Raw genomic sequence first — 13,599 nt, forward strand, 5'->3', positions numbered from 1 at the left:
AATTAACTTTCAATTGGGTTTGCTGAAATAAGGAGCCAATTAGAAAGAACATGACATTTACAAAACTCTGGAGTAGTTGAATAGCAACTGTGTTTACTAGCTTTAAGATTTCTTTCAAAAAGTAATTTGTTCATTACTTCGAAGCTGCCTGCCCTGATCATAGTATGGGGAAGTGGAAACTGGAATATGATCCTGATTCTTACAGTTTCTTGACCTTTATTGAGTTTAGACTACATTTAGAAGTAGTTTTATTTTGATATGGCTTTAAAACTATAGCTAATTCTGGGGTGTTTATATTACTACATTTGCTTGACCAAATGCATGTCTTTTGAAATTGGTCCAGTGCATATTTGAAATGGACTGATTTTAGAATGACTATATTCAGCTCATTGTGCATGGAAATTAAAATAGACTATTAAGCTGCACAATCATTTGGAACAGGTTTTGAGAAAGACATTTTATAACAGGCTCTACTTCAAAAGTTGAAAAATATTTTCTGTTTAACACTAACAAGTCTATGGATATTCAACAAATAGATTAGAAATAAACTTTATGAAAAATAATATTTGTATACAAATAAAAGCTACTTTCCAAATGTGAAACAGAGCCATTCTGGTTTGGGAACTGAATTCGAAGCCAAGAAAACACAGGCTGCATCTCACTTGAAAAGTCTATTGTGTTATTTGCCTCAAACTGTTTTATTCCCAGCTCTGTAATCATTACCTATGGTGGGGCAAGAAGAAAATGGAGATCAGGAGGGGAAATCTGCTACATGGTAAAAGAAAAAGAACAAAACAGTTACTACAGCAAAAACCCATTCCTGCAATAGAATTTCAGATTTCAAAAGAGTTTCTTCAAATTTCTTTAATTGATTCTAAAATTCCTAGGCCCAAAGGGTGGAAGCTGAAGAACCAGTTAGATCCTAAGAGCAAATACTGGTGTATGTGCATGCTAAGTCACTTCAGTCGTGTCTGACTTTGTGTGACCCTAGGGACTGTAGCCCACCAGGCTTCTCAGTCCAAGGGATTCTTCAGGCAAGAATATTGGAGTGGGTTGCCATGCCTTCTTCCAGGGGATCTTCTCAACCCAGGGATCAAACCTGTGTGTTTTAAGTCTCCTGCACTGGCAGGTGGGTTCTTTACCACTAGTGCCACTTAGGGCTAAATCAGGTGACAGGCTAATAAGATTTATCAACTCCAAGCTAGAGTGGAATGGCCTCAGTGTCACTGAATTTCTTCAGGAAATACCGGTCAACAAATACATATGGTAGGTGCTGGCTATGTATGAGGCACAGAACTGGGGATATGTGAGTAACAGAGCAGATATTGTTCCTACCCTCCTTAAGGTTATGGCATCCTTAGGCTCTGGGTTATGCACTCTATTAGCCACTGGTTGGAAGGTCTCAGTAATTTGGATCAGCAACTTTAGAATGTTTGAACAGTCAGTATTGAAGAGCTGGGATAACAGGGTGGCACTGCTGAGAAAACAGGAGTTTTGAAGTCAGGCTAGACCTGGATTTGAACCCACTTCTGCAAGTTATTAGTGTTGAAATTTGCCAAACTATTTGAGCTTCAGTTTCCTTATTAGTAAAACTGTAATGTTTCTTCAGAGTGCTATATTGAGAATTAAGTGGGATTCAATTAAAGTGCAATTATTTGAGGTAATAAAGTACCCCTAGAGTGGCTGGTATATAATAGATACTCAATATTTCCTTTTTTGAGAGAGAGAGTGGCAATAAATATAGGGTATAGAAGAAAGCTAGATGTGCCAGATAAAAGACTGGGTGACTCATATCTTCAACCACTGCTTCCCCTCACCTCTTTCAGGCTTGACTCCACTGCTGACCTCCTCCCAATAACATCTTGTTCTTCCTTGCAGAGAACCAACCTGTACCAGAGGGTAACACTTGGATCAGGGCATACCCGTAAGATTAAGGAACGTATCGCTTACAAGAAGTGAGTCACTGTACCTCCATTGTTTTCAGCAACAAAGTGGATGCAAAACACTCAAGCCCCACTAAACAGTGCCTGAATTCTTGCTGGGTGAAGGGGTTAGACTATGCCAAGCAGTCCGTATCCACCATTTTGCCTTCACAGGGGGAGGTGGAGAGAAAAGGGAGGAGTTCAGGCAGGGAAAAGAGAGGAGAGTAAGTAGTTGATCAGGGGAGAAAGTGGAGGAAGAGATGGAGCTTTGATGTCACATACAAATGACTGGGAGTAAGTTTTTTTTCTCTTCTAGATGTCAGCAAACTATCTACTTTCTCTGAGTTAGGAAAGATATCAATTATTGCAAAATGGCAAAATGTTACTCTTCCTAGAATTTTGTAGGAAAACTGTAGTGCTTAAAGTCTAACCAAGGAACTCAGTTAAATGAGATTGATGTCAACAATAGCTGGTGCTTATTTGAGTCAGCTGGATTTTCTCTCCTCTTTTTTATTTTTTTTTTTCTCTCCTCTTTAGAAGTTCTCTAACTGGTTCAGGCTTAAGAAGTCTCCTTTCTCTGAACTCTCCTGGCAATCAGGGTTTGTGCGACTCATTTGTTAACTAATCATGTCTACTACCTTGTGTCATCACCTATATAGTTTTCTTCAAGTGATCAATTTTTCTTTTTTTTACTGTCATTCTTCATTTTGCTTTCTGGTTGCCCTGCTCTTCAATTATTTACTTCTCTAATTGTTATTCATCTTTCCCGCCTTTCTGCCATCCCATCAATGACAAAGTTGCACGAAGAACTTTATATCTCAAACTTCTTTGCGCCTTCCACAGTACCAGTACTTTATACAGACCTGTCACTTTGGAAATGTGTGCTGCCTTGGTTAAATTTTATAAGCTTAATTTTTAAGAAGTCTATTTTTGAAATTAGAAATATCTATCATCCACTAAATAATTTTATGAAGTTTGGGAGACCAGGTTCGAGTGCACTTGTTGCATCTGGCGTTAACCCTCACTGCAGCCGTTAGCATCCTCCCGGCGAAAGCGAGGATGCCTTACCTTGGAGAGCTCTTTCGGTCAGGTACCGAAGAGAGGATGCGGGGAAGAGGGCTGGGACCTTGTGAGTCTTCCGGGTGGGCAAGACCCGACGGGTCTGCGCCCCTCGGAGTGGGGAGAAGACATGAACCTTTCGCACGTCTCAGGGCTGTGCGAATCGGAGGCGGCGAAATGAGCCGGCGCTCGGGGCGCCTTAGATAAGCTCGGGGCTCTTTATAAATACAGGCGCGGTGGGGCAGTTGTGGCTCCCGTTGACATCTTCCCTTCCCGCTTCAGCATAATCGCGCTGCTCAGCGCAGCAGTTTTGCGCGGCGCCTTCCTCGGGGTACCCAGCGAGCGGGGTGTCGGGGCCGCGGAGGCAGAGGCGCACGCTCAGGGGACGCGGGTTAACTTGCGCACCTGGCACCTGCCACACGGCGAGAGCGCGGGCTGCCGAGCGGACGGCGGCCGTCGCCGCCACCCCCTTTCTCCGGAGCGGCCGGAGGCTGAGCACGCTCCCGCGGGCCGGCCGCGCAGCGGAGAGAGTGGGTGGGCAGGCGAGGGAGGGGAAGGGAGAGGAAGAAGGGAGGGAGGGAGGGAGAGGGCGAGGCGCGTCCCCGCGGCGGGGGCGCGCTCTCGCGCGGGCTGCCGGGATCGCTCGCCGCCGCTGTGGTAATGTCCGCCATGTTGGCCATGGCGCAGGGAGCGGATCGGGCGGGCGAGCGGCGGATCTAGTGTGTGGAAGCGGCCGCGGGCGGCGGGGGGCTGTTTTCGGGCGGGGTGGGCGCCCATGCTGTGGCCGGGGGCAGTGAGGAGGAGGAGGAGGAGCGGGCCGGCCGCGCTGCACTGAGGAAGGAGGTGGAGGAGGCGGCGGGAGTCCTCCCCCCCTCCCCGCCCGCCCCGCCGCCGCCGCCCGGGCTGTTCCTGTGAGGCGGGGAGACAATGAGTAAACTCTCCTTCCGAGCGCGGGCGCTGGACGCCGCCAAACCGCTGCCTATCTACCGCGGCAAGGACATGCCTGATCTCAACGACTGCGTCTCCATCAACCGGGCCGTGCCCCAGATGCCCACCGGGATGGAGAAGGAGGAGGAATCGGTAGGGACTCGAGTGTTTATTACCCCCCCTTCTCTCCTCCCCCCTCCCCTTTGTCAGTCGGGCCTCGCCATTCACAGAGCGCTTTACGCTCGCTGGAGGGCGCCGCTGCCGCTCCAGCGCATGGGACCCTACGCCGGCGGAGTAGCGTAAACCCTTTCGGCCGGCGCAGCGCCCGCCCGCGGCCGCCATGTTGTTGCGTCCCAGTGTTGTGATTAGCTCGCAGCGCCGCTTACGCTGCCGTAAGGGGGCCTTGCCGTAAGCGGCGGCCGGGAATGGCGCAGGGGATGTTCTGGCCGCACTTGGCGTACGGCCTCTGTTTACCTCTTCCCCACACCCCGCACCCCCGGTGTGAGATTAATTAATCGGCAAGGGACCCTTTGGCTAGGAAAGATTGACCCCCCTCCCACACACAAACACTTTTAGCTTTAGTTTCGCATTGGGTTCTCTTTGAAATGAGTTACGGAAAGTAAAGCGCTTTCAAAACAAGCATCATCGTCCTCCTAGCAAGGTAATCCTCGTTCCTCGGCCCTCGTTGGTGCAGAGGGATGGAGGTGATGGTGCAACACTGCGGCGGGAGAGGGCGGGGGCCGCGACTAGTAGCAGGATGTAGCGTTAGAAAGCCGCTGACCGGCTAGCTCCGTGGCCCGGAGCTAGTCGTTTCTGCCTGCCTAGGGGGGACATCCCGCTCCATGCGCTGTGTTAGAAAGGGACCGGGGATGTGCTGTCCTCGGGCCGCGTCCCCGACAATTGTCATGGCTTGGCGGGGGAGGGGGGCGTCTTTTAGAAGTTGAGGACCTACTGCATCCAAGTTGACAGCTGCATTATTTTTTTTAATTAATAATAGCAGTTTAGGGCAAAATGCTTTCCCCGGATGGTCTACATTTTGGATACGGTTGAATTTCACTTGACTTGACAGTGTTGATGACTCTTGGAGTGGTGTTACTTGCGTGCGAAGTTCATAGTAACTGCACCCTCAAGAATTTCTTCAATGAACCTGTGGTCCCGCCTTATTGTCAACCCCGGTGTGTGTGGATTGGCTCTCTTGCTTCTGTGACTGTCAAAAGAAGGCCCAAGGTTTCTGTGATTGGTTTTCTCTTTTGACTATTAATATTGCAGGAAATGCTTTTATGCTTTTGATTGGCTGCTCGAGTTGTGACCTCATTATATTACCTTGCTATTACTACTTTCTGCTGTGATTTAATCACATTTCTCGGGGTTTGATTATTTGAAATCCCGGGCTTTCCGTAGAAAATGAGTATGTCCTCAATATCACATGAACATTCAACTTTTAAAAAAATAAGGAAGTTGAAAACCCAAGATTTATATTGAAGGTTTAGAGCTAAGTCATATGTGAAAATTCTATTTTTAATTAAAATTTATTTCTAGCTTAGCTCAATTTTCCATAGGAAAGAAAATTAAGGGAGTTATAATAGGTATGAGAATTAATTTAATTGAACTTTAAGAAACACAACTTGGGATTCCACAGAGTTGCATTTCTATTAATGTCATCTCCTGAAAAGAACTGGTGGCTGATGAGTCTTAAAATATCTGTATTATATATTTTTACTTGGACCTTATTATTTTGGTTTGGGAAGAACTTGAGTTAAGAAACTTGTTCTAGAATGGTTAGCCCCTGGATGATATATTACTTTCTGCAGATAGTGATCAGCAACATACTTAATTATTGCTTTAGGCCTTAAGTTGCATAGGTCTTGGTATTATCTTGATTTAATAAGAAAATTTGCAGTTTAGTTCCTGCCTTAAAAATAAATGCTAAACCCCCTTAAGATCTTGTACTATTAAACTTTTCTATAAAGCTTGTGATTTTCCATCTAGAGCCTGGGTGCTAATTTTTATTATTTTTAGTAGTCTGCTTCAACTGCCCAATTTTAGGGAAGAAGAATTCCAAATTCTGATAGAACTAGAGTTGAAACTCAGGACTTCCGATTCTGTCCTGTCCTTTTTGGCTCTTTAATGTTACAAGTGAAAGTTCCTAAAATCAAAAAACTGAGCAAATCCTAACAGTTAAGATTTTAAGTCTAGGGTCTTTTGCATCCCAGAGTGTCCACTTGGGATGTTTTTTCTTTTTCAGCAGTCCATTGCCATAACCACTTGGCAACCTTGTCTCATTCTTTTTCTTTTTTAAATTAAAATATAGGTCAGAAGACTTATGCTTTCATGAATAATAGCCAATTCGGTTCTTCTGGTCTTATTTATAGGACTTATGTTATTAAGCATAATTATTTGTTCACTAAATGTATATGTGTGTGTGTGTGTGTGTGTGTGTGTACGTATGTATCGTGGTCAGTATGTGTGTTTGTATCTGACTCTTTGTGACCCCATGGACTGTAGCCCCCCAGGCTCCTCTGTCCATAAGATTCTCCAGGCATAAATATGGGAGTGGGTTGACATTTCCTCCTCAAGGGGATCTTCTCAACCCAGTGATGGAACCTTCATCTCCTGAGTCTCCTGCATTAGCAGGTGGATTCTTTGCTACTGAGCCACCTGGGAAGCCCATACTTGTGTGTGTGTGTGTGTCTGTGTCTGTGTCTGTGTACTTCCTTGATAATTCTAAGCAGCAATAAAATAAAAGTTTCGTGAATGTTTCACTTGTGTTTCAACTTCTATTATCAAAATATTCTAACTAGTTCCTTTAAGATAGTATGTTCTTTTTAATCACATAACTTCTTTTAAAAAAAACCCAAGGAAAACCTTGGCTTTTGGATTTATAATTGTTTTTGGCATTTCTACATCATCTGCAGTATGACCTCTTCCTGCTTGGTTGGTAGTATCCTTTGACTTCACTTTATAAACTTCATGCATCTGCTACCCCCACACCCCAGCATCCCCCACCCATAAAGTTAAGGACTGTCTCTGTTTAGCTGTTGGACTGTCATTAATGACTTTGTGTAGTTATTAACTCAGTTTTGAGTTACATTTTGATAATGCCTAGGTGAGGTGGTTTAGGTGTTCTTCAGCACTGAAGCATGCTGTCATAGTCAGACATATTCATACTCTTAGCTCTTCTCCTTTGGACATGGAGGCATACTTGTTTTCTTCCCTTTCCTTATTTTCCTTGTCTTTGCCTAAGGTCTCCCAGTTGGCATTGTTTTATAATTCAATTTCTGTAGTGTTTCTCATGGCACTTGCCTAGGTAAGATACTGTAAATTTAGGTTTACCTAGAATCTGGACAACTGGAAAGATTAGGTGATTCATATTCTGCTACCTCTCCAGGAGTGTTGTATAGTGATAGTTAATTTTAACAATAGCTGCCATTTTTTTAATACTTCTTAAGCCACAGTTACCAAGCTAAGAACTTTATATATATTGCTTCATTTAATCCTCTTTAAAATCACCTTTTTGATATAATCTGTATAAAGTAAAACATACCCATTTAAGGCATAGAGTTCAATTGAGTTTCAGCAAGTGTGTATACCCATGGAAACATCATCACAATCAAGATATAGAAACATATCAATTATCCTAAAGGTTCCATTTTGCTCCTTTGGAAGTCTCTCCCTCCAGTAGTTCTGAGCTTTCTTTCACTGCTGGTTAGTTTTGCCTTTTTGAGAATTTCATATAAATGCGATCATATGTTTTCTTGTGTTTGGCTTCTTTTGCTCAGTGTGATGCATTAAAGTTTCATTCCTGTTGTGTGTATTAGTTCACTCACTGAATATGGAATAGTATTTCAGTGAATTGATATGGTATAATATGTTCATTCATCTATCTATTGTTGGATATTTGAGTTATTTCCAGTTTTTGGTTTTCATTTAATCCTTGTAACAGCCCTAAAGGTCTCATTGCTGATAACTGGCAAGACTAGAATTCAAACTCTTTAATGTTACAAAAGCCCATTCTCATAACCACGGTGCTTCATATTGACTTCTTATAGAACCCTGAATTATCTTCTGAACTGTTATTAAGTTCATTACAGTTTCTGTGAATAATTTTTGCTTTGTGTAATTACAGGGAACTTTAAAAGCTGATACTGATTTTATTGGAATATTAAATTATTAAAAAACACAGTTTTTCATCACTTAACTTTTGCTGTAAGCCTTTCACATTTCTCCACCCCCACCCCCCCTTTTTTCTTGGAAATCTGTTAACTTTCTTTTCCCTGTACTGGCACCATTATGTTTGTGTGTTTGTGGTATCTTAAGCATGTAAGAAAGTCATCGCAAACTATTCTATTTTATTTAGATTTTCTCCTAAGCAATTGCAACCTTTGTAAGGGCAAGGATCTTTACGTATTTTGTTCATTAACATACTCCAGTTGCCTGAAACTGTGCCTTAGTATGTAATATATACTTGATAAATGTATGCTTGTTGAATGTTGGATGAGCTTCTATTTCTATAGCAAGAGCTGAACACTAGCTCTGTGTGTGTATAATTCATTAGCAGAATTTGTTAAGTTATTCTCCAAATACTCCTTTTGGTTTCTTACTTTGAAGCTATGTATAACTAAATACTAAATCTTTTTAGATTCAAGGGACAGATCTGATAGAGTGCCTGAAGAACTATGGATGGAGGTTTGTGACATTGTGCAGGAGGAGACAGGGATCAAGACCATCCCCAAGAAAAAGAAACGCAAAAAGGTACAATGGTTGTCTGAGGAGGCCTTACAAATAGCTGTGAAAAGAAGAGAAGCAAAAGGCAAAGGAGAAAAGGAAAGATATACCCATTTGAATGCAGAGTTCCAAAGAATAGCAAGGAGAGATAAGAAAGCCTTCCTCAGCAATCAATGCAAAGAAATAGAGGAAAACAATAGAATGGGAAAGACTAGAGATCTCTTCAAGAAAATTAGAGATACCAAGGGAATATTTCATGCAAAGATGGGCTCAATAAAGGATAGAAATGGTATGGACCTAACAGGAGCAGAAGATAAGAAGAAGAGGTGGCAAGAATACACAGAAGAACTGTACAAAAAAGATCTTCATGACCCAGATAATCACAATGGTGTGATCACTCACCTAGAGCCAGACATCCTATAATGCGAAGTCAAGTGGGCCTTAGGAAGCATCACTACGAACAAAGCTAGTGGAGGTGATGGAATTCCAGTTGGGCTATTTCAAATCCTAAAAGATGATGCTGTGAGAGTGCTGCACTCAGTATGCCAGCAAATTTGGAAACTCAGCAGTGGCCACAGGACTGGAAAAGGTCAGTTTTTATTCCAATCCCAAACAAAGGCAGTGCCAAAAAATGCTCAAACTACTGTACAATCGCACTCATCTCACATGCTAGCAAAGTAATGGTCAAAATTCTCCAAGCCAAGCTTTAACAGTACATGAACTGTGAACATCCAGATGTTCAAGCTGGAATTAGAAAAGGCTGAGGAGCCAGAGATCAAGTTGCCAACATCCACTGGATCATCAAAAAAGCAAGAGAGTTCCAGAAAAACATCTATTTCTGCTTTATTGACTATGCCAAAGCCTTTGACTGTGTGGATCACAACAAACTGGAAAGTTCTGAAAGGGATGGGAATACCAGACCACCTGACCTGCCTCTTGAGAAACCTATATGTAGGTCAAGAAGCAACAGTTAGAACTGGACATGGAACAACAGACTGGTTCCAAATAGGAAAAGGAGTACATCAAGGCTGTATGTTGTCACCCTGCTTATTTAACTTATATGCAGAGTACATCATAAGAAATGCTGGGCTGGAAGAAGCACAAGCTGGAATCAAGATTGCCGAGAGAAATATCAATAACCTCAGATATGCAGACGACACCACCCTTATGGCAGAAAGTGAAGAGGAACTAAAAAGCCTCTTGACAAAAGTGAAAGAGGAGAGTGAAAAAGTTGGCTTAAAGCTCAGCATTCAGAAAACTGAGATCATAGTGTCTGGTCCCATCACTTCATGGGAAATAGATGGGGAGACAGTGGAAACAGTGTCAGACTTTCTTTTTTGGGGCTCCAAAATCACTGCAAATGGTGACTGCAACCATGAAATTAAAAGACATTTGCTCCTTGGAAGAAAACTTATGACCAACCTAGATAGCATATTAAAAAGCAGAGACATTACTTTGCCAACAAAGGTCTGTCTAGTCAAAGCTGTGGTTTTTCCAGTAGTCATGTATGGATGTGAGAGTTGGACTATAAAGAAAGCTGAGCACCGAAGCATTGATGCTTTTGAACTGTGGTGTTGGAAAAGACTCTTGAGAGTCCTTGGACAGCTAGGAGATCCAACCAGTTCATCCTAAAGGAAATCAGTCCTGAATACTCATTGGAAGTACTGATGCTGAAGCTTCAATATTTTGAGGCCCCTGATGCCGAGAACTGACTCATTGGAAAAGACCCTGATTATGGAGGAGAAGGGGACGACAGAGGAAGGGATGGTTGGAGGGCATCACTGACTCAATGGACATGAGTTTGAGTAAACTCTGGGAGTTGGTGATGGACAGGGAGGCTTGGCGTGCTGCATCCCATGGGGTCGCAAAGAGTCAGACACAACTGAGGGACTGAACTGAAATGAAATCTTTTTATTTCCTCTTAAGTCAGAGGCCTCTTTAAATACAGAATTTTCTGCACATAGTGTAGCTGCAGTATTGGTGTTTATCTCCTGTTAATTATGCCTCTCATCGGTGTATGTAGCTTTGCGTAAAATACCTCCTCACCTCAGAGTGAGCCAACATCCACATGAAGCACGTGACCCACTTATTTATTTTTTTTTAAAAGACCATGGCTGGTTTGAATTGCCATTTCTACCCTCATGTTAGTTGCCTAATTTTAGTCATCTTAATATTTCAAGTGATATTTTGAATGATAGAATCAGAGTATGTTCAGTCTTTCTATCCTTTTTGGTACTAAAGTATTTCATGTTTCATAATAGAGGGGTTCATGAATATAAAATACAGTTTTGTAGATGATATTGTAAAAATATTACACGTTTATTCTTCAGCAAAAGCAAATACTGGCCAGATATTGTGTAAGTGCCAGATTTTATCTAAATAAGATATTGGATAACTAAACAGGTTTGAATATCAAAAGTGTATGGACTGCTGTGTGTTGAAGTGTTGTTAGGATTTAAAGAAACATACAATACAGATCTTGCCTTAGGGAACTTGAATGAGTCATAAAGTCACCCTGACAGACATTTAAAAGAGCATTAAAAAAAATGAAATGTCAGTATAGTTAAAAGGAATTAAGAGTAAACCAATGCTGGAATATAGAGAAATGCTTCTTGGAGAGAAATGTAGCAATTTGGGCTTTCAGGTTTGGTTGTATAGTGTAAGTTGAAGCAAATACTTGAGTGCAGGAATATTTAAAGCAAGTTCTGTGGTTAAGTAGACTAAAGGAAGGTTCTTCCATGTTGCTTTTTTTTTTAATCTATGCTTGTTTATACTTTTTCCCTTGCTGATAGAAACTTCAGGAGGGTAGCAGTCTGTTTTTTTCTGAGCACATTATTCTCTTAGCTTTCTCCTTTATTTGGACATGTAGATGGCTTTCACTTCTTTTCTTTCCCTTCCTTTCTTCCCTGCTGTATCTAGACACTGTTTAGAACATGGACAGTGCTATGTATATATTTGGTGAATGAATAAAAAATAGTTGGGATGGAGATTAGATTTTTGAAAGGGTAGAATTATAGCAGATTTTAGATAGTTTTAAATGCTAAGTCCAAAAGTTTGTAGGAAGATGTATTACAAAGTATTTTTGTGAGTATGAAGTGTTTTTCTAGTTTTGATTCTGTTCTTAAGTGACCATATCATTTGGGAAAATGTGCCCACTTTCTCTGAACCTCATATCATTCATCACTATCATCACAGCTACCGTTTATTGAGTGTACGTTAGCGAGTGTGTTGAGTATGTGCCAGGCACTTTATTAAACAGTTGGTTGTTTAGAGCTCATATAATGGTAGGATGTGTAGGTGCCATTATCTCTTTTCCAGAAGAGGCTGAAGCTTCATAAATTAAGCAGCTTCCCCCACCTATACCAGAACACGGGAGAGCCAGTATTAGAACTTGTGCCCTTTGGGTGATTGACTCCAGGGTTTTTATCTTTACCATTGCTCCATCTGTAAAATGAGTGGGTTGAAAACTAGATGATATCTAAGGTTCATTACATCTGTTCTTGTCTATCGTTTATTAGCCCATGGGCATGGAGGAGTCATTTTGTCTCAGGGAATGATGTTATGAAAGAAACTTGGTGAAGGATGCCTTTTGTAAACACATTCGTTGTTTTGAAAAGAGGCCTAAAAATATTTGACAGGTGGGACCATTAGGTTGATTTCAAGTAACAGAAGCCAAATTTGATTTCTTTAAGGTTCCTGGGGGTTGTTTCATAGACAACAAGGAAGGGTTGAACAGTCAACGCTTGGCCCTCCAGGAACCAGGGCAGCTGTGTGCCCTTCAGCAGCAATGACATTGAAAGTGAAAGTCGCTTAGTTGTGTCCAACTCTTTGCGCCCCCATGGACTATGTAGTCCATGGAATTCTCCAGGCCAGAATACTGGAGTAGGTAGCCTTTCCTTTCTCCAGGGAATCTTCCCAACCTAGGGATCGAACCTAGGTCTCCCGCATTGCAAGCGGATTCTTAACCAGCTGAGCCACAAGGGAATCCCAGGAATACTGGAGTGGGTAGCCTATCCCTTCTTCAGTGGATCTTCCCGACCCAGGAATTGAACCAGGGTCTCCTGCATTGCAGGCGTATTCTTTACCAATTGACCTATCAGGGAATCCTGGGTGGCATTAATATCACTCAATTCTAGTAATTATCAAATTTTTGAGAAGTAGTGTGGGCTTCCCTCGTGGTTCAGTCAGTAAAGAATCTGTGTCTATTACAGGAGATTGCCTACAGTGCAGATCTGGGTTTGATCCCTGGGTCAGGAGCATCCTCTGGAGATGAAAATGGCAACCCACTCCAGTATTCTTGCCTGGGAAATCCCATTAATAGGGGAGCCTGGCAGACTATAGTCCATCGGTTTGCAAGATTCGGACACGACTTAGCAACTACACAACTGCCACCATGGGATAGTGGTTAAGTGCATGTATTCTGGAGCCAGACTATGGGTTTGAGTCCTCAGGCAGGTTAATTTCCTCTGTAAAATATCATGGTGTTGTTGGGAAGATGAATTGTAGTGTGCTTGGGATAGTTTGTGACATGCAGCAAATGTTCAATAAATATTATCTATTATTACCATCGCCATTATATTTCTTTTAGTTTTGAACTCCAGGTTCCTTCCACAGCTGTAATCCAGAGGGTAGACTTTGGGGAAAATACCAGGAATAAGGGCTGAAGACAGTGGACAGTTCTCTGATTAGGGGTTCTGAGGATAGACATTAGGATAATCTCCTAAATCTCTCTCTGTTGAGATGTGGTTATCTTATGTCAGAGTTTAATACTTAATACTTTAACAAGTATTAAGATCAGTGTCACTTTTGAAGGCAAGAATTTTATAAAGTTACACTAAAGAAGTTATTGAAATAAATGCTCAGTTCATCTGTCAGACTTGAACATGCTTGAGTATTGTGTTTAACCACATTGTAGTAAAGTTTCACAGTGTTACGCAAAAGGAACAAACAAACAAAAACGCTCCAG

The 13,599-nt window shown here is 42.1% G+C and overlaps 1 protein-coding gene across 2 annotated transcripts in view; it reads left to right on the forward strand.

Annotated features, from left to right (window-relative positions):
* The first annotated feature begins 3,621 nt into the window (after window positions 1-3,621).
* The window catches only part of EPC2 (enhancer of polycomb homolog 2), a 125,880-nt gene continuing 115,902 nt past the window's right edge, over window positions 3,622-13,599 (forward strand). For both annotated transcript variants that reach the window (XM_043487715.1, XM_043487716.1), the window contains exon 1: window positions 3,622-4,061. In XM_043487715.1, the coding sequence (XP_043343650.1) occupies window positions 3,909-4,061 (153 nt within the window). In that variant the 5' untranslated portion in view covers window positions 3,622-3,908. The remainder of the gene's footprint in view (window positions 4,062-13,599) is intronic.

Source organism: Cervus canadensis, chromosome 15 (assembly GCF_019320065.1).
Source record: "Cervus canadensis isolate Bull #8, Minnesota chromosome 15, ASM1932006v1, whole genome shotgun sequence".
Classification (NCBI taxonomy): Eukaryota; Metazoa; Chordata; class Mammalia; order Artiodactyla; family Cervidae; genus Cervus; species Cervus canadensis.